Source organism: Marmota marmota, unplaced genomic scaffold (assembly GCF_001458135.2).
Source record: "Marmota marmota marmota unplaced genomic scaffold, marMar, whole genome shotgun sequence".
Taxonomy (NCBI): Eukaryota; Metazoa; Chordata; class Mammalia; order Rodentia; family Sciuridae; genus Marmota; species Marmota marmota.
In genome coordinates this window covers 4,002,909-4,024,527 of record NW_026000077.1, presented here as the reverse complement: position 1 = coordinate 4,024,527, position 21,619 = coordinate 4,002,909, and the positions used below count along the sequence as shown (strand labels likewise).

General features: G+C 45.8%; 1 protein-coding gene across 5 annotated transcripts in view; it reads right to left on the bottom strand.

Annotated features, from left to right (window-relative positions):
- Vangl1 (VANGL planar cell polarity protein 1) overlaps positions 1–21,619 on the bottom strand; it is a 52,881-nt gene that overhangs the window by 21,117 nt on the left and 10,145 nt on the right. For all 5 annotated transcript variants that reach the window (XM_015502223.2, XM_015502224.2, XM_048814557.1 and 2 more), the window contains exons 3-4: positions 15,142–15,274; positions 10,285–10,892 (exon numbers count right to left, since the gene is read on the bottom strand). In XM_015502223.2, the coding sequence (XP_015357709.1) occupies positions 10,285–10,892; positions 15,142–15,274 (741 nt within the window). The remainder of the gene's footprint in view (positions 1–10,284; positions 10,893–15,141; positions 15,275–21,619) is intronic.

Sequence of the window (21,619 nt, the reverse complement as noted above, 5' to 3'; positions counted from 1 at the left end):
ATATATATATATATAAATATATATATATATATATTTATATATATATATTTTAGTTGTCAATGAACCTTTATTTATATGCAATGCTGAGAATTGAACACAGTGCCTCACACATGCTAGGCAAGTGCTCTACCACTGAGCCCCAGCCCCAGCCCCATAAACCATCTCCTTTTAACCTCTTTATTTTGCATATAAAGGCACTGAGGCCTAGACCAGTGTGAGTAGACTCACACACAGACACGCCCACACCCACAGGGTTCCTGTGAACTACATCCTATTTGTTCACTTTTCCCTGGACTTTAATGTGGCTTCTGCAATCAAACTAGTGCACATTATTAAAGTCAGAAATTAGCCCTGAGCTTTGGAGTTCATCCAGGCTCAAGTCCTCACTTCTTACAGAGCAGGGAGGAGAAGAGAGGACATAGCCAAGTGGCCCTGGAAAAAGCCCCTTTCAAGTTGTAACCACTTCTTAAACATTAACTGGATCCCCTTAACTCTATTAAAAATAGCTCTCTTCACGTGTGGAAAATGTGAAGACCCATCTTGCACGCTAAGGCTCCACATCAATGCCAGGCCATGATTCTGATTACCTAGGTAGGTGCTGACAGGAAAAGCACCGAACAGTTTTCTCATCACACAGTAAAATCTGGAAAGACTTCCTTTTAGAGTACGTAGTCATTACCCTGTGAGCCGACGAAGGATGCTGACACTCAGAGAAACCCTAATAACCAGCCTCTCCTGCTCCATCCCAAGCAATTATGAATTATGAGCACCTGCTAGGTCCCAAGTGCAGAGATACGGATGTGAGTCAGACCTTCAAAAAGGTTTCCACTCCAATCAGTGGTGACAACCACCCAAGCAGCAAGTACAATCAAGAGATTCAGAGGCAGTGGCAGGACGTGTGGGGGGGTTAGCTGACGTCCATGAAGGAGGGAGGGTAGAGTTTCTCAGTTAAGTCTGAAAAGATGAATGATGATCCTACCGTGTGGAATACAGGCTATAAGGCAAATTCCAGGCAGAGGAAGCGGTGCAAGCAGATACAGGGTTAAACAGCTTGAATATCTACAAAAATGGGAGCAGTGGGGTCAGCATCCACTCAAAGGACAGCTTTGAGAAACCCATCCCATTGGAAGTGGCTCATGAAATCTATATCCACCCCGAGCCTTAGAATGTGACCTTGTTTGGCAACAGAGTCCTTACAGATGTTGTTAAAGTAGGGTCACACTGGTGTGGTTAGAGGACCAGGGGACACAGAGGGATGGAGGAGGCAGAGACTGCAGTGAAGCAGCTGCAGGTCAGCAATGCAAGGGTTGTCAGCCGCCACCAGGAGCTGGGAAGAAGCCGGCCAGGATTCTTCCTGAGAACCCTCCCAGGGATCGTGGACTGGCCAACACCTAGGTCTCACATTTCTGAGAAACTGAGAGAGGAAACTGCTTTTAGGGACCCATTTGTGGTCATATATTACGGGAGCCCTAAGAAGCCAACACATGTATATTTAGGGGAAAAGGAATGGGAGCAGGAGAGGGCAAGGCGGGGCTAAGTCACTGCCAACTGAGGCTCTGCACAAACGCAAAGGTGAAAAAGGATGAGGCACGAGACAGTGGGACGGAGTGTGAGCAGGTGACTATGTTTACCTAACTGCCACTTCTCCCCCAGAAAAGTCTATGAGAGCCGAGTCTACCTGTGTGTGTGTGTGGGGGGGGGCTTCACTGCTCCCCAGACCTGAAGTAAAACGGACAGTCAGTTGGGACCCCTTGCAGCAATGTTCCTGCAAGTCCCAGAGAAGCAAATATAATTAGCCCCTGAACGCTGCTGTCTGTACTGACAACCAGACACATGAGTGTTTATGTCTCCCGACCCTCTGCCTTTTAATTAAAATGTTCGTCTTGCAGTTGCATCTGGGAAGTTGGCATACCCCAGTCTCACACAGATAACAGGCAACGATCACCTTAGAACCTGAGGGGACCAACTGCAATTGGCTCATTTACTGACCTGGGAGAAAGGTTAAGTTTTCTGGGACTCTGTCAGGACACATCCAGCAGGACACACTGATTAAGATCTTGAGACAGCAGGCACAATGACTATCCTGAGAAAGGGTGCACATTAATGGCTCTGTCCTGCAGTCAAGGCCTGCAGGAAGTCCCCTACCCTGGTTACCTGGATTTATAAGTGCCCCGGCTTGTTGGCTTCCCAGGTTCTTTGAACTGATCACTGCAAGCTGGAAAGTGTGCAGGTCTCTGCTTTGAATATGAGGCTGTGGACAAGCCTTGCAGGGCATCCACTCCGAATGACGAGCAAGGGGAGTGGAAGCCTGAGAGATCTCATCCCAGAGCTTGAAGGGCACAGAATCAACAGGACTTAGTCATCATGGAATGGCCTCCAAGTGCAGGCTGGAGGACACCCACGGCACTTCTTGATGTTCTTTATTTTCCCCCATTTTAACTTTCTAATGATATGGTATAGCCTTGGGAAACACCCACTTTAATACTACTAAAATAACGCCCAAAGCACGTGCAGAGGCAACCACTCTCTCCACAGTAGGAGCAGTCTGTGACATCAAGACCTGCTTCTGTGGGTCTCAGGAGTGAAACAACACAAAGCTGTCACGATCCTACCATGGGCTCTGAGTGAGGGGACAGCCCTGTTGAGCAGACAGCCTCCTCCTGAACAGCTCTAGTTATATCTTCCCACAGAACAGAGATGACAGAGCCCTGTCCCACTTAGTACCTAGGAGACACATCCCCCTAGGTGGCAGGCTTGGCTGTGCCTTGGTCTGCTTGGCAGGCTGGTTTGCAGGCCTCAGCACAGACCCCACCACATTGTCACCTCCCTGCCTGGTCCAGTCTGGGCCACGCCTCCTGCCTGGGATGGGAACTCAGCTTTCTCAGTGTCTTAAATTACAGAGCTGAATTACACCAAGATAAACAGCAGAGATCCAAGGATCAAAGACAAGCGTCTGCGGAGGGTGCTCTAACAAGTCCATCTAGATATGGACTAAGAGCACCTCCCAGATCCTTACTTCCTTACCTCACCTTCCTCTACGTTAGCACCTCTGGCCCCTGGAAGACTGCAGGGACACAGGTGAAAGGCCCGGAGTCGGAGGGCCACCAGCCTGTGAGCTGGATCTCAGCTCACAGACACAGGGTCAGGCCAGAACCAGAGCAGAGCTGGGTGGTGGCTTCGCAGGACAGGGCAAGGCGGCCCCAGGCCATCAGCCTTCCTGAGTGTCAGCACCCCACCATGCACATATCTCATCATACCCACAGATCTGCAGATCAGTGTGTAGAGTATGGGCCAAGCCTTTGGAGAGAGTCCTTGAGGGGAAAGAGCAGCCCTGGTTCAGGGACATGACCTTCTGCCCCTAGGAGGGCCATCTACACCAGCTTCCCCTCCAAGGGCAGCCGTGCTCCATGGAGGTGAGTCCTCTGGGCCTCAGTGTGCCGCAGGGAGCAGACGCCAGGAGTGTGACAAACCATCCAGCTGTGGCCACTGCTGCCAGGAGGCAGCTGTATAAACACAGGGCTTCAGTGTCCGGCATCTTACACACTCATTAAAGCCACTTTCAAACAGGCACCACAGCACAGACCACAAACGGCAGCTCCGTTCCCGCCTTTCAAACCCTCCTCCCCCCAGCCAAAGAGTCTGAGCAGAAACCTTCACACTGCATCTTTAAGTTTGCATTCATTTTTTATCCTTCTGCTTTTATTTATTTATTTATTTTTTTTAGGGAGTGGAGGCAATGATTGCTGACTGCTGAATTTATCCTTATTGAAAAGTAGTTACAAAAGTAAAAAAAAAAAACCAAAAAAAAAAAAAACCCCACATTTCTAAAAGTAACATTGTATATGAAACCATGTTCACAGTAACATGAGCCAGAACCTCTGATGGTCATTTTAAAACACTCCCTGCTGTCACAGCCAATGGCTCTGGGGCCTCTGAGATCCCTCCCTGACTGTTGGTGCCAGTCCCAACACAGGAGGGAGGGGCCTGGCCCAGTGTGGCGGTCAGGTCTGATCAACCCTGTGATCGCCCGCTTGGATACTACTCCACATAGAATCATAAACATAAGATTTCACGGGGAGCTGGAATGTCCTGGAATTACTGCAGTAACTTTAACTTCCCTGGGAGACCTGCCCTTCTTCGTTTTTAACTAGAAAACCAAAGTGCAAGCCTGAGAAGCAAGGCCCCCCACTCAAGCTGGGAGGATGTGGATACGAGCCGGAGAAAGAACAAGAGGCGCTGTATCATCAGGGCTGAGCTGCACTGATTTTGGGGGCTCCAGGGTCAAAAACCACTGGTGTTCAAATATTCCTGTTTTAGCCTGAGCTGTCCTAACAAAATATACAAGATGGGGTGGTTTACACCACAGAAATTTATTTTCTCACAGTTTTGAGGGCTAGAAGGCCAACATCAAGGTCAAGCCATTTGGCTCCTGGTGAGAACTCCCTTCCTGGCTTTCAGATGGCCACCTTCTTTCTATGACCTCACGTGGCCTTTTCTTTTGTGTGTGTGTTTGGGGGGAGCGGTGGTATATGGAAATAGAGCAAGCTCTCTGGTGTCTCTTTGACACAAGGACACTAATCTATCAAATCAGGTTCTCATTCTATGACCTCATTTAATCTCATATACGCCCTTAGAGGACCCCATCTCCAAATACAGCTACATTGGAGGTTAGAGCTCATATAAATTTGGGGGTGGGGGACATATTTAGTCCACAACAGTCTCTTTATACAGAGTAATAAAACAATCATGCATAATCAGAAACTTCCACAGTTTGAAAGCACTCCAAGAATCAGTCCAAAGCGCAGAAGGTTCCAGGACTAGTTACTAGAGCTTTGATAAAGAGGTTCATGTTCAAGGGACCGATTTATGAGATACTCTTGGTCTCGATGAACGGAGCATTTATTGGGGCTGGGAATGTAGCTCGGTGGTAGAATGCTTGCTTAGCATGTGCAAGGCCCTGGGTTCTATCCCCAGCAACTCCCCTAAAAACCAATAACAACAAACAGTTAACATCTCCTGGCTAAATTAGTTACAATGAAACTTAGCAATATGAAAACCCTAAAGAGTAGGTCACCGTGAATAGGGGTTCCCCAGAGTACAGCACATTGTGTCTACTTCTGTGGATTCTCTGCCTCTTCTTGCTGATCACTATTGGTAATCCCTTTTCATTGGTGTCTATGAAAGCAGATTCTACTCCCTCCATGTTACTTCTGGCATTTCTAAGGCATAGAATCCAATCATTAAGTCTGTTAGAATTATATGCAAACAAAGAATAAATAGAGGGGGAATGGCAGTCCAAGGTGGTGGGTGTCTGCTACATTGAAGCAGGCTTCCTAGATTTAGTCTCCACCTGTGTAGTTATCAATCCTAAAATCTGGGGTAGGCTGGGGCTTGCTCTAACCAAGAGAATGTAATAGCAGTAAAACACAGCCAATTCTAGGCCTCAGACTTAAGGGGCCTGGAAGCTTCTGAGTTATGCTAGTGGGAACCCTGAGCTGCCCTTTAAGAAGTGTGAATATCCTAATGTAGAAACAACAAAGACAGGCTATATGGAGAGGGAAGCCCCTCAGAATACAGGATAGGAAAAGAAGCCCGGCCCAGCTGACTCAACTACACAGGGACCACCAGCAGAAGAGCCTCCTGGCTGAGCCCAATCCACATTGCAGAACACGAGAAATAATAAAATGGTGGTTGGTTTAAACTATTACATTGTGAAGTAGTTGTTATATAGCAAAGGGTAAGATGTCTTCCTGAGACATGTGAAGCAGAGACTGCAAAAAGGTCTGGCCAGGGCTGGGGCTGTCGCTCAGTGGCACAATGCTTGCCTGGCCCATGGGAGGCACTGGGTTCAATCCTTAGCACCACCTAAAATTAAAAACAAATAAAATAAAGGCATGCTGTCCACCTACAACTATTTAAAAAAAAAATGCCCTGACTATCCTCTTCATTCCGTCCACTCCAGCCCTGAAGCTAAAAGTTGAATGAAAAAAGAAAATGTGTACAATAGCTAGTACCCAGCTTGGGACACGGTAACACTCCAACAGTGCTACCAGATGCTCACCAACAGTGCTACCAGAGCTTGCTCACATGCTGTGGCATGAAGATGAGCCTCCATTCAGAGGCAGAATGGTGAGCGCTTAAGATCATTCTGCAGCCAGATCACCAAGGGCTCAAAATCTGGCTCCTCCATTACGAATTTGCTTAACTCTCCATGCCTCAGTTTCCTCATTAAAAATGAGGATAACAGTGCCTTCCCCTCGGGATTGTTGTGAAGATCGAGTTGCATGTTATGAGTGGAGAAGCGTCCTGGCAGATCAGAACCATGTGATCAGTCACTGTTGAGGTTTTCTTTGTCTCTGTTTCTTCACCTCGAGTTCAAGCAATGACACCAGTGTCAGCATTCCAATGTTCACAGTACTTTCCTTGAAAGATTTCAAAACTTAGAAATTCTTAATTAGAATAATCACACATCATTTTCAGTCTCTTTTCTCTATTCATCTGGGTTTCTCTTCAAATACAGTCAGATCGAAATTCACTTGTCCCTCTTGAAACGGCAGAAAAGTTAGCAAACCATGGGAGAGTGGTGCAAGACCTGTGGGATGTGTGTGGAGAATTGCGAACCAACGACGCCAAGAGCTTAGAGTGCTCTAGAAAGTTCGGGGGGTGTGATGCACAGCAAGGTGCTGGCTCCTTGTGACCTTGAGCAGGTCTCTTAACCTGGAGATCAGCTTCTCAACTGCAATAGGGAGACACTATACCCAACTTGCTCTGACTCCTGAGGTGGGGTAAATTAAGACCAAAGGTATGAAAAGCTCCTGTAACTTCTAAGGCACCGGGGGAAGGTTAGGAAGTCTCTTGATCTATTTGCAGCATTATCTGTCCTATAACAATAACCTTTTGCATTTTAAAAAAAAAGTTTTCAAATAAGCCCCAAATTCTATTCTTGCCAACAAGCTGGGCCACAGCAAGTGCTTTTTATGAGAACTAACAAGAAGCCTATTTTCCTTAAAAAAAAAAAAAAAAAAAAAAACCAACTAAAGAGTAGGCATTCTTTTGACAACTTTCAAAAATAGCTCAGTGCATTCAATGAAACCATCTTTGAAAACAGGAAAAAAGCACTCCCCATCACTCTGCACCTAAGCCCAGTAGGTCGCTGGTGCAGCGAAGGCTTTGCATAAAGGGAAAATGGGACGGCCTGTCATTCTGGTCAGGTCTGATGAAGACCTGCTATTCTGATGTCTGAGGCTGGCTTTTGTGCGTTCCCATGTGCCTTTCCTCCTGTCTCTATACTTTACAAAAAGGCTTAGAAGTTATATTTCCAGCCCAGTGACTCTTTCAGCCACTGCTGGGTTTGGATCGGATTTAGCCCAAGGATCGGCGGGTGACCAGGCCCACACAGTGCCAGGAGAAATGCCAACTCTGCTCCAGCCCTTGCAGACTGCCTGTCACAGGTCATCCAGCCCCGCTGAGGGCTCTAACTGGGAGGAAAGACATCTCTCCTTCCCCAGCCAATTTTTCCACCTCATAATTCAGGGTCTCCACAGGAAGGACAAAGGGGGCTGGACACAGGGCAGGAAGAGGAAGAGGGGCCGAAAAGAAGATACCGAGAACCATTCAAACGTTCTCCCCACCTCAGCTGCTGGACATTAGCCAACGCCTAAGTCTCCCTGGGGAGCTGGGGTGATTGGCTTTGCTTTAGAAAGTAAAGACAGGCAGTAGTTGGTCACAGTGAGAGCAGACTGAGGTTTGCCGTAAGCCTGCGGGCCCTGCAGCAAAGCCCTGCTGTGGCTTCTCCTCCTCGTTCTGACCAGTACAGCTGTGTGGTGAGATGCCAGGACTGCCACTGGTTATGGCATTTGGGGGGGCTGTTTGATTTGTTCCCCTCGATTCTACTCAGATGTGGAGTGCAGATCAGATTGACCAGACTTACAGGGAGTGAGAGCTGATGGAGGGGAAGTCAGACAAAGTACCCTAGGTGTGAGAAAGGTATCACTCTTCCTATCACAGATAAGATTGGCACCAAGGAGGAATGAAGGCCAAAAACCCGAACCCTGGTAGGTCCCACTCCTGGCCAGTGCGCTGGCTGCTCACATTCACATGCAGTTCCAAATACTACCTCTCTCCACTTGCCCACAGCTGGATGTCTCTCCATTTGCCTTAACTTCTCTAAATCCTGTCCTGGGACATACTGTTCCCTGCTGGTCTTGGTCACTGCCACTGTCTGAGATCTCCTATCCATTGTCCCCGTCACCTGTCTATAGGCCTATTTCATCAACTATCTGCCACAGAGCAGTATTACTGGTCTCTCTCCAAGTGACTGCAAATCCCAGAGTCCTGATACAAAGCAGGCAGTCACCCAGGTGTCTCTGGAGTTCCAAGTTCTGGGCTCTGCACACAGAAGTACTTAAAACAAATCTTCGGGTCATTTTCCAAAATGGAAAGAAAACTGAGATTAATATATAGCAGTGACTTATTTGCCTTCAGAGCCACACAGGCATCTTCAAAACCCTCAAAACACCATATGTGGTGTGCAGAGCATGTGAATCAGACACCAGTTCCCTCTGAGGATCAATTAGGGTGGCAAGTAACCTTGAACTCTAAGTCACCCAGTCCTCCGTGTGGTAGGAGCAGAACCAAAGGAATGAAAGAGGTGACTGCCAACTCAATGGCTTAAGTGTGACCTGACTCCAAACAGGGGCTGAGCCACCCGCCTGGGCTCTAGCCAAAACTCTAGCCAAAACAAAGCCAATTGTTCTGTTTCTCACCAAGATGCCCTTGCCGACCTTGGCCACTTGGCCAGCTTCACTACTGCAGATCACACGCATCAGCACATTCTGTCCAGGAGTCAGAAGGGCCTGGGGAGTGAGAAGCTTGAAGTCAGACATCCCAGGGACCATCTGAGCATGTGCCATGCTCCATGCTGAGCACTGAAGACCCCAGAAGAACCAGGTCCTGCCTTAGAGAGTTCATTGTGGAGGGAAAATAAGCTCCTAACACCAAATGAGAGATGCCACAATGGGACATGAACTCAGCCATGACATCTGAGTGAATTCTAAACAAGACTAGTCATATTATTTTGTACAAATTACTTAAGTTTCCTAAACCTCAGTTTATCTGCAACCATGGGATTGACACTACCTGTATCACAGGTTCTGTGAAGACTAAATATGTAATTCATATGATGTGCTTACCTTTATTTATCCATAAAATAAATGATGATTCTCACTCTTGTAGCTAACCCGAAATAATGGGATTTTTATGCAGAGGCTTAAACTATGACACCCCAGTTGATTTCTAACTTTTTCTCATGAACGTATTTTCAAAACACTCAACCCGTACACATCTGGGAGTCTTTAACCTGTATTTGATTCTTTATTGGAGGATCAGTAGTGTGACCGTATAATTTACTGCCCAAACCAGGATATCTCTGAGAGAAAAAAAAAAAAAAAGGAGGGAGGAATGATTAATAATTCCACTGGAATACCACAGTAAACCAGATGAACCATTTGGGGCAAAATGGAATTAATAGTCACTTTATGCACTGCCCAGAAGACAATTTCATGGTCAAGGCAGGCAGTCATCACTAGGTACACCCTTTCTGCACCACTTTAGAAAGCTGTCCACAAGTTTTGAGAATAGTCCTGACAAAACCTGATAGGGTTTGGATGTGAGACCTCCCCAAAGAAGTTCATGTGTGAGACAATGAAAGAACATTCAGAGGGGAAATGAGTGGGTTACGAGAACCTTAAACCAATCAGTGAATTAATCCCCTAATAGAAATTAACTGAATGGTAACTGGAGGCAAGTGGTGTATGGCTGGATGAAATGGCTGATTGGGGGGAATGGAGTCTCCCTCTGCTTCCGGATCATCGTGTAGCTGCTTCCCTCCACCACCCTCTTCCGCCATGATGTCTGCCTCACCTTGAGTCTCAAGGGATGGAGCCAGCTGTGTATGGACTGAGACCTCTGAAACCGTGAGCCTCGCACCTCCCCAATAAACTTACTCCTTTAAAATTATTCCGGTTGGATCTTTTAGTTGCAGCAGTGAAAAAGTCAACTAAAACAAAACCTGACTTGGCTGGCCCCATCCAAAAGTCCAGCTAACCGATGCACATAGACACCCCCACTACCTATACACAGGTTCATGCACACAGCTCCTCCCCCAAACCAGAAAGGAATCCAGCCCTGGTTGGTCCTGGCACGTGCATCTGTCATACTGACGACCAGCTATCTTCCAGGGATACCAGTTGGCCTTTCTGCCTCCTGAACGCCCCCTGTCCTTACCTCAGGTGTCCCAAGCTGTAGAACCGGGACTCTCCATCAGTGGAGCGGACCACCTGCAGCGTGAACATGGGCTGCAGCTGCCGCAGCTCCAAGAGGACGATGGCCAGGTAATGGATGAAGAGGAGGGCATCCACGAGGGAGACCGCGTATTGCACAATGCCCTGGTAGTTTCGGTCCCGAGAGTCCAAAATACGGACTCCATAAAAAAGCCAATAGGAAACCACAAAAAGGAAGATGAGGACCAATAACAGGGCTCGGAACACAAACACCCGTGGCACGTCGGCTTTCTGCTTGCGGAAGAAAAGGGCCCAGGTTCCGATGAGCAGAATGAGGAGTTTGAATGACACGGAGATAAAGAGTCCCTCGCAGATTGTGCCACAAGGTTCCAGCTCATCCCTCCACAGGATCGGGGGTAACAGGATGAAGGCAATGGGGGTGAGGAAAACTAGGAGTCCCAGAAACGAGGCGATGGTGAGGCCCAGGTAACGTTTACAATCCAGCCCCACGCTGTCCTCCATGTCCTTGCTGATCCTGGCAATGTCCTCTTGGGATATGCTGTGCTCCGAGGTGCCCGTGATGGCTGTGGTGGTCTCTCCCCAGTTGTCATCCTGATGGGAGAGGCGACAATGAGGATGATGAGCCCAAAGAAGCAGGTCATTTGTAAAAGCCACCAGAAGACACAGTGTATGTGGAGAATGCACCCCATTTACCCAACTCTACATGCTGGGCTTTCTAGAAAATGGGAACTGAATAAACATACAATAGAAGAATTTTAAACCTTAACAATTTTCACTGAAATCTTCAATATGTATCATGTATTTATCTTTTTTTAAAAAATTTTTATACCATTTATTTATTTATTTATTTGATACCAGGGATTGAACCCAGGGGCACTTAAGCCACATTCCCCAGCCCTTTTAATTTTGTATTTTGAGAGAGGGTCTTGCTAAATCGTTTAGGGCCTCTCTAAGTTGGGGAGGAGGGCTTTGAATCTGTGATCCTCAGCCTTAGCTTCCCTAGCTCTGCTGGCTTGTATTTACCTTTCCAAACAGAGAAAAACATAATTAAATCTTTGTATTGTTTGGGTGATTCATTAGCATAACTCTGATTACCATCCCTGGCCTTTGACAAGTCTCAAGAAGCTCTGGGCCTGGGGCTATTTGCCCTGCAATACAGACCCAGCTGTTGGATTAACCTTGTGAGAGATCACTTACAGAAGAAGCCCCCTGTGTTTTCCTCCTAATGCATGGGGACCTCTAAAAGCTTACAAAGTCCAAATTCTGGAAGTGGGGAACATTACCACACACTCCAATAGCTCTGTGGAGCAATAGCTCTGTGGCACAGAAAGGGAACTTACATCACTATAGAAATCCAAGCTCACCTGTGGCTGGTACATGCATTTTAAAAAAAAAAAAAAAAAAAAAAAGCTCTGTATGATGTCATAAGACCCTCTCAGGAAGTAGCAATATAAAGCACTTGCTGACAGCAGTTTTCACTGACCAAACTAAGCAAATTCAAGAATCTATTTATGCCAGGACAGCTCAGAAATTCTTTCCAAAACACATGTTCGGGGCAAACTAAACACCTAGAGCATACAAATAACCAGCATTATTGTCCTGTAGTTTTACTCTCTTGCTTTCTCTCTCTCTCTTTTTTAAACTTCTAGGTAGTTGCTAGCTGGAGTAATTAGTCTATTCATTTAACAAGATCCTGTTGTTAGGGTCTCAAACACGCCTGCTATTTCCCTAGCAGCTGTGACTTCATTCCAAAGCACAATAAAGCAAGAAGGGACCAAAAAGCTATGAAGTCCAAAGAAGTTTTGCCTCAGAGATTTGTGCATATGATTTATCTCTCTCTCTCTCTCTCTCTCTCTCTCTCTCTCTCTCTCTCTCACATACACACACACACACACACACACACACTGAGTCACAGCAGCAAGATGGGTAAAATGAGGACATCAACTTAAAGAAATCTACTCAGGTATACAGATCTCTCATAATCAAATAACTCCAAATCTAGTCATGATTAAAAAACAAAACAAAATGACCCATGACTTATGAAATGGACAGGCTAGGTTTAGAGGTGACAGTGGTGGTAAAGGTCCTAACCGATGAACAAAAGACCTTCATCTTGGAAAATGAGAAGTATATAAAGGCCAAGAAGTATATAAAGGCCATTCCTACGAATAACCAGAAGCACCCAGGACTCTTAGACATCACTGGTGGACGTGTTAAGTTGATAAAACACTTTTGGAGAACTGGCCTGGCAGTTTCACAGAAATCTGAATACACCCTTAACTAGGTGATCCAGCAAGTCTATGCCTAAGCTTTACCCCCAATTAATTAGAACATATGTCCCCAGAAGATTTGTACAAGAATGTTCTTAAATGCTTTGTTTGTGAACAGCCAAAGTGGTGCAACTCCAATGTCCACCCACCAGGAGAACAGATAAAAAAGAATTGCAGTAAATTCATACAATAGAATACTACTCTGCAAAAAATGAAAAAGAATGAACTGTTGAAACATATCAAACCATGGATAAATGTCAAAAATCATGCTGAGTGAGGAAAAAAAATCATATGATTCCAATTACATTAAATTCTAAAACAGACAAAACTCATCCAACAGAGATAGAAATCAAAACAGTGGTTGCCTTGGAGAGGTGGAGATGGGGATAGGGATTGACCAGGAAAGGCCTGGGAGAATCTGTGGTGAAGAGTGTGGGTTGTAGAGGTGAATTCATCTATGAAGACTCACTGAAATGTTTAAGATCTGCTTTATTTCTCTGTGTTTAAATTTAGGTCAATTTTTTTTAAAAAATACATCAGCCAGGGAGAAAGATACAAATTCAAAGACAAACAAATTTTGCTTAATAACAGGTGAGTTCACAGTCTATAGGAAACAATTTACTTTGTAACCCTCTTCATAAAGACAAACACTGGCTTCCAGATTTGTATCAGGGCTAGGAAAAAGTTGCAAATCAATGCTGAAGTAATTATTAGTACCTTGTGATCATTTTCTTGCCAACCACATTGCTCTGATGTAGCTGTTCATTTTTTTTTTTTTTTTGCCAAAGAGTTACTAAATCTCTTGTCCAGTTTAAGAATTTGTGCACATCTGTGCCTAAAACAAAATGTACATGTACAAATGTTTCTCCAAAGCCTGAGGTTTTTAGAACAAAAAGGAATGAACTCCTCTAATCCAATCCTCCAGATTTTCAATGAGGCCAGCAGAGGCCCACTCCACTTGATTGCCCAAGGTAATACAGCTATTGAGGTATACAACCTCTGAATGCTTTCCCCACCACATCACCCTGCAGTAAACATCAACAGCTTCCCAGTGAGTACACGGCGTAGAGAAGCTACAAACAAAGAAATGTCTTCATGGCATTTAGCATCCACTTCCAGGAGAAAGCTGAGTCCTAAAGCACTTAATGAAGGTCCAGTCCTAGGACTGGCCCCATTGGTCCATCTGTTCATCTGTCCATTCATCCATCCATCCATCCACCCAACCACCCATCCTCTCAGAGCCAAGGCAAGCAGTGCAACAGTTCTAAAGGCATTTGCTCATCACTGAACAAACCCCACATTCAACCCACGCCTGCATTTTGGGATCCCAGAGCACCATGTGTGCTCTGAGGAACTGCCAGTTCTGTCCGTGGATGTGACTATAAGCGCCCATCTCTGTGCACCTACAGTTGTATTCAGATACAGGCTTATCTTCAGCCCTCTATCTTTACAGCTGTGTGTGCACACTTGGCTTTGTTTGTGTGGGGCAAGGCTGGACACGCATGTGTTTCAGGAGGTGCAGCGGTTGTGCAAGCATGCTTCTGAGTCTAGCTCAGATGTTGATTTAAGTCAACAGGCTGCCAGGCAGGGGCCCAGAGAAGAACCCAAGTGATATCTTCAATAAAGAAATAAACTGACCATATTTCAAAATTGGGTGATTTCCTAATCACCCTAATGCCTGGCTTTTCTTTTCTTTTCTTTTCTTTTCTTTCCTTTTTAATATTTAGTTTTTAGAAGTAGTTGAACACAATACTTTTTATTTTATTTATTTTTTTATGTGGTGCTGAGGATCGAACCCAGGGCCTCGCACCTGGTGGGTGAGCGCTCTACCACTGAGCCATAACCCCAGCCCCCTGACTTTTCTTAAACACTGCAACACCCATCAGCACTTAGTCCTTGCATTTCCAAGCAGCAGGAAGTCTCTGGAGCTGAGAGAGCCGCTGTCCCTTAGAAGAGGAAACAACTTCTCCAGTTCGTCATAGATCCTTCTCTCCATCCCAAGGTCTTCATGCTGAGGGATCACAGAGGCCATTACCACCCAAAGCTTGCTTGATATATACCTGTCCCTTCTCTTTGATCCAGGTGGTACCTCATTCATCCTGTTTCCCTACCAGGCCTGAGTGTCCAGCCCCTGGTTTATTTCACATGTCCAGGAGTACATCTGAGCTGTCCTAACTTCTTTCCTCATCTTCCCAACACTACTTAGCCTTGTTGGAGACGGAGATTCCTTCCCTAATACTGTTCCATTTTGGAAGGAGTCTCCGGAGACTCCAGCCTGGAACTTTTCCCTTCCCTGCCCCGTCGTCAGCAGTCCTGGCTTCTGTCCAACACCATTCAACGCAGGCCAACCAGTCACACTTCAGGAGAATCCCCAAGCTATCCAATGGCGGGACAGGCTGTCCTTAGACCAACAAGAAACCAGAGGACATAGATAAACTAATTAACATGCTAGAAAAATAAAGGTTAAAAACCCAAGAGAACCTATTGCAACAGGACTTAGGAAAACATTTACAGAAAAGAGACGTGGTCAAGGGGCAGCAGTATACTTACAGACCACCTGTGAGCCTTACCTGAACTTCCTCGGTCCGAGTAGAATCGTTTGCCAACAGGGGCTCTCCGGTGGGAGCCTGAATGGTGACAGATTTTTCTGACCCTCTGCCATCTTTATTTCGGGGTGATTTGTGTCTCTCTCTAGTTCTCTCCCTGGGGGACAAAAAATGATAACAGTGAGCACATTTCATGTCACAGTAATTAACTCTCTGGTTCATCAAAATGCATTATATGTTTCATTTTGAATTTAGGAAAATCGTATACACACACAGCACCAATACCCACCCATCCCCACCCCCTGCAAAGAGTAAAGTGTCCTTTATTCCCTACTTAGTATTTTCTTTCTGCCATTCCAAGACCTGACACAAAGACTGTCACTCCTCCTCTATCAACAGTGGTCTTAATTTTCCAGAGCCTCAAATTTTTCAATTCCTGAAATGGAGGCACATTTTATGGTAATAATTACTCACTTGACTTGGTTATAATTTGCCCAAGTTAATTTTCTAGGATTTTATTGGGCCATCACTGTAGAATATCTAAGCTTTGTTCTACCCCCCAAAAAATCTGGGACACATTGTCACCCTATACTTTTGGACAAGAGAAGAAAGGAAACTCTAAACCAGGACAGAGAATCATTTTCTCCTAATTCTTACGAATTCCAAACTAAAAGTCATTCCCATAGGTTCTAGGTGAACTCAAAGACACCCGCAGAAACAAACAAAGCTAGGACAAATGACACCCAGGAGTGTGTGTGTGTGTGTGTGTGTGTTCAGGCCTCCTAAGGAGAGCAGACTGCGGCATACTTTCAACCCAGATGAACTTTTCTGGGTGGTCTCCCATGCTGACTGAAAGGGCACCCCACTGTGGGGGTTAATATTGAAGTTACAAATCAATCAATCACTGTGGCCAAGCCCAGAGGTCACAATCTGGTCAATAACCACCTATGGAAAGTAGCACTCTAGCCTCCAGCTGCCAATGGTGAATCCAGGAGCGACCCAGCCCCTCAGTGGTCAATAGTCAATAAGTTCCCTTAGCCTCTTGTCCCCGTAGGCCACTTGACATCAGTCCTCCTTCCTATGACCACTTGCCCTCATTCCCAAGACAGGGAAAGCATTGCACATAAAGGTTGTGCAAAGAGTCCAATCTTGATCTGTCCCTACCAGATGTGCGACCTTGCACAACCTCTAAAACCTCCATCTCCTCATGTAGGAAATGGGGAACAATAAAAATAGATAATGTACATATGCCCAGTACATAGTAGCCATTGTGGCTTACTGTTATAATAACATCACTACTATTATTAAAGACCAAGAATGGTTTCTTGACTTTGTGAAGCAGAGTTTGTTACCTTGGAGAAAGAGATGTAAACAGAACCATCAACACATCATCAAACTCCCTTCCTTTCCACACAGATCTTCTACTAACCCACCATTTAGCAAAACAACAACAACAAAAACCCAAAAAGCAAAAACTGCCATGTGCAGGTTTCATGTCAAACTTGTACCTTATCATAAGCATTGGATAATTCTTTCTAAGAACCAAGAGGCACCCATGGCTGCAGAGGATCTTTCAATAAAAACAGTTCTATCCCTAGAATAGAACTAGGAATAGACAGATTCTGGTTAACTCTTTATTTCAACCAGGCAACTAGGAAAAAAGTCATATAAGTGGCGAATTTGTTCACCCAAAGATATTACAACACAACGTCAATCGTCTTTGTCCCCATTCCAATTTCAAAGCACTTCACTATGTGCTTGATAGTTTCACTCAATCCTAGCTATAATCCTCTGAGACCAGTATTACTGTTCCCATTTTACAGATGAGAAAGCTGAGGTCCATGGAATTTAAGTGACTTCCCAAAGGTGTAGGAAGTGGCAGAGTAGTATCCAAATCCAGGTCTGTTGCCACTATCTCTATTCAAACCCACGATGCTACAGTGTTTTGAAAAACAATTTGGAAGATTTTACAGCATAAAATTCCCGATGCTCACCCTCATACCCTCACATATGTCAAAGCTACAAGAGCTATGAATTACGCCTTAAAGATACTACTAGGAGTCCTGATTGCACTGTGACCTTAGATAGCACAAAGTTGTGTGCCCCACACTCTCTGTTGTCTAATAGGATCATTTAAAAAGGTACTCCGTGTGAGAAGCAATAAACAATGTGGGAGAGATTCGCCCATGCATGGCCAGTTTTCAGAATGAGTCGTCAGACAAGGGCCAGAACTGTCTCTTTGGTAGGTCGTACCTGCAGCCAGACATATTCCCTTCTTACTCTTACTGCTGCCACATTTATCATTGCCGCGGCCGTCAGCCAAGTCACATGCTTCCCTAACCCATCTCTCTATTCACAAGTCCCATGGGTCAAATCCTGTGACAGCACAAATTCCACTGGAAATCAAAATCTTTCACTGAGTGCCAATTCCTGGATCCTGCACACTAGCAGGGCAGAGGGCAGGTGGGGGAACCGCCCAGGGCTGGAAACAGACTCTCTGCTCTCTCCCAACCCCCAACCCACCCAGCCTGGCTCCTACAGAAACCAAGAGGACCCAGACAGGGAACGACTGTCTAACAACTACCCTGGTAACATCTGAGGAAAACCAGATAAGAACCCTTAATCTGATAACTTGAGGGGAGTTTTCCATCCTCCAGAGCCAGAAACCAGTGCCTCTCAAACACCAGTGTACAGAGAATCCACTTGGGGTGCAGATATAGGTAGATTGGCAGGCTCCACCATCAAGGGATTTATCTGGAAGGGATATGATAGGAATCCATATTTTCCACCAGCTTCTCAGGTGTGCAGGATGTAGGCAGTCTAAGAAATTTCCCCCAAGATTCTCCAACCCAACTGGCCCTGGGCAGGGGGCTACTGGAGTGACAGAGTATGCCTTGCACACACAGGGGCTACATAATGGGAGCCACGAGCCTATGCTCAGCTGCACCATGACACAACGCACAGTGCTTCCTTATTAAAATAGTGCAAAGTAGGTGAAGGACAGTGTGCAACCAGGAATGAAGGCTGCCCAGAGCCAAGAACTTTCCACGCAGGATGTTATGGTTTGGACATGAAGTGCTTCCTACAAAGCTCCTGTGTTAAGGCAAGAAGAGCCAGAGGTGAAATGATTGGGTTGCGAGAGCCGTAACCCAATCAGTCCATCCTAGTTTGAATGGACTAATGGTTTAATGTGGCAGGTGGGGCATGGCTGGAGGAGGTGGGTCACTAGGGGCATGCCCTGGAGGGGTGCACCTTCTCTGTGGCCCCTTCCTGGCTTTTCTCTCTCTCTCTCTCTCTCTCTCTCTCTCTCTCTCTGCTTCCCAGCCACCCTGCCCTAAACAGCTTCCCTCACCATATCCTTCTGCCATGATATTCTGCCTCACCTTGGGCCCAGAGCAGTGGAGTTGGCCCACCATGGACTAAATCTCTGAAACCAGGAGCCAAAATAATCTCTGCCCCTTTAAGTTGTTCTTGTTAGGTATTCTGGTCACAGTGACACAAAGCTGATAACACATAGGTCGATTGAGGGGAACACAGAGCAGGTCCTATCAGTGCACCAACATTGTGCTGGGGGTCGGCTCTTTGTATTGGTCTTGTTATGAAGGAAGCACACAACCCACCATACAGCTTTCACAGAAATCACTACTCCTGCATGACTGTTCCAGGTACTAAGTCAGGGTAGGATTTAAGAGCGACTTCCAACAAAAATATTGCCATCCATCCAGTGCTTTCCAGTCTGCAGAACTGCAAGTGGCCACCTCCTGGCAGCAGGGGCCCAAATGCTCTCGATGCTGTCACTCCAAGGCTTCCAAGTTTCCTCTGGGAAAGTATTCCCCATTCATGGAGACAATGGGTCCACGTGTCTATGAGCATGGCAATAGGAGATCAGAGGAGTAAACAGTTTACCAAACCAATGAATGAGGTGTTACAAATAAATACATACTTAGGATAGACTTTTCCAACTTGGCCTAATTGGTTGGATCACCTATGTGCCTTTGATGAGCAGCTGTATCATCTAAGGGAATCTTCATATCTTCATCTCTAAATCTATCCCCACACACCCTCTGCCCATATAAGCAAAGATAAGTATATTTGTGTGTGTATGTGTGTGTACACGTGCATTAGATGGTGGGAAGAACAAGCAGCAGTGTGTAGGAGGCACCTACAAATGTCTGCACCTTTGTGTATTGCATCTATTGAGGCCAATTCTGGAGCTGAGCTCTTGGGGGCTGCTGTAACCAACCCCCTCAGTATGTAGCCAGAATCCTCTAATTCCCATACTGTTTCCACTTACACTCGGAATTTCCTGGGAAGATTATTTACTCTTGTTTCTGTTGTTTGTCTATTTCTATTTGGGGAAAGCCAGCCCTACCGGTTACTCCTCCCTTTCCTTCTCCACCACCACCCACTACCTGTCCTCTCTCTACTGACTGCTGGGTCTGGCTGGCTGCTTCCTCTGGGCCCTGCCTGGGGTAGGAGGGCTGAGCACTGGGCAAACTGGAACTGAAGTGGCCTCAGAACAAAAGTACCATTTTCTCCACTGTCCAGGCAGCCCTCTTTTGGATGATGCACTTTAATACATCAGTCACACCAGCTGCCCTTCACTTCCCTTGCAAAAGTGGCATTTCCTTTCTGAAGGATCATGAGCCTCAAATCTGTAGGGTGCTTCTACAAACCTTGTAACTTCAGGCAACAACGCTGTCCCAGAGCCTTGGTTTCATCATCTGTAACATGGGCTACCACCTCCCACCCTCCTAGGACGGCTGTGACCATGGGAGGAGCCAGAAGGGACTCCCAAAGTGGCTGTTCATATTATTGGCAGCTGCTGTGTTTAAATTAGGAAACTTACGCTCTGAACCCCCGGGTTAGGTAAGGTGGGCTGAAGTTAACTGGACGATCTCTGGAGACCACAGGCATCACCAAACCAGGCCAACAGCCTCTTTGCTACAAGAGTCACCTGTCAGCTCTCCAAGATGATCATGATGTCATCAAGCATACCATTTTTGGCGCACTTTATTATTCCTGAGTTGAAATCGTACTAAAATTACCAAATCGACAAGGCCCTCCCCTTTCTTGCTCTTCCATTCAAACACCTGACAGGGCACGGAGGAGAGTAACCTGCCCAGGGAATCTCCTGGGACAAAATAGATGTCCTTGGCTGTGTCTCAGGCCTGCTCTCATGCCTGTGGAAGGTACAATTACTGCTTAACATTCTTTATGCCCTAGCAAAGCACTCCATAGCACACATTATCTGTAGATCACAACTCCCCTCCAGTTTCTGTACCCGGCTTTGCCTACAGTCAGACAATTCACCCCCAAGGATAATGGTGTTTTGTAAAGAACCATGAAATGCACCTCCAAACCCCTTGTGCTCACATTGCTCCACTTAGAGGTCCTCTCGGAGCAGCATTCAGTACAATTCCTTGAGTAATTGATCAGAAGCCTCGGCTTGTATTAACATTTGCCAAGTACTTTCCACATAGGTTCAAGAAGGCACTGAGAGTTCTCTGTGTTGTTTTAATGCAAAGTTATAGTTCCTGGAAGTTCCCACAACTGAACTGGGCTATCAATTTCTGGGGCCTCCGAGAGGCAGAGAGCAGCAAAGGGTCCCAAAGCGTGGAAGTCAGAATACAGTGTAGACAAAAGGGGCCAGAGCTGGTTCCAATCCTGCGAGCTGTCACCCGTATTCATCCCCAAGTTTCAAAAGCACCCCAAATTCCTACTTCCATCACTGTGGCGTGAAAGAGGAGAGCCCAGAATGTTGATGAGGGAGTGGCTTTTCCCACTTAGGTCCAGAGTTGATATTTCAAAACAGCTGCTTCTGGTGTGTCATAACTAATCTAGTAAGTTCACCCGCTGGTGGAAATTTGTGATTGGATTTTTATCACCTGAGGTTTCTAGCTCTCTCAGGACCTGGGCTCTGGCATGTGACTGCAGGCTCCCTAGCCCCAGCCCTGCAGCAGCCATACTTGAGCACTTCTGCTTTCTTTTCTGATTGGAAAGGCCAACCTGGGCTCCAGTGCAAAGGGTCAAATATGTATGACTATAAGAGCCATGTATAAAAACTCAGAAATTAATGAAAGTTTAAAAAGAAAGTTAGCCACCCATAATCCTATACTCAGAGACAGGCTTGATTAATACTGATCTTATTATGTGTAGATAGAACTATATAAGACACAATGTTTTGAATCCCATTTTTTTAATAACACGGTCTCGTGACATTTTTCCCATATCATCAAATAATCTTTGAAAACCTTTCCTTTGTACTTTCTTATTCAATTTTTTTAATCACAAAAGACACACTTATAAAAAAATTGAACAACTACAAAAAGACAGTATAATTGAAGGTCCCATCAGTCACCATCTGTGGCTGACCCCCTTCCCTGGGAACGGCTACTCTTGGCAGCTTGGAGAATATGCTCACAGATCTCTTTCTGTGTGTGTAGATCCACCCAGGCTCATAAATAAATTAGCAAATTTGAGATGCACAAAACAAAAGCTC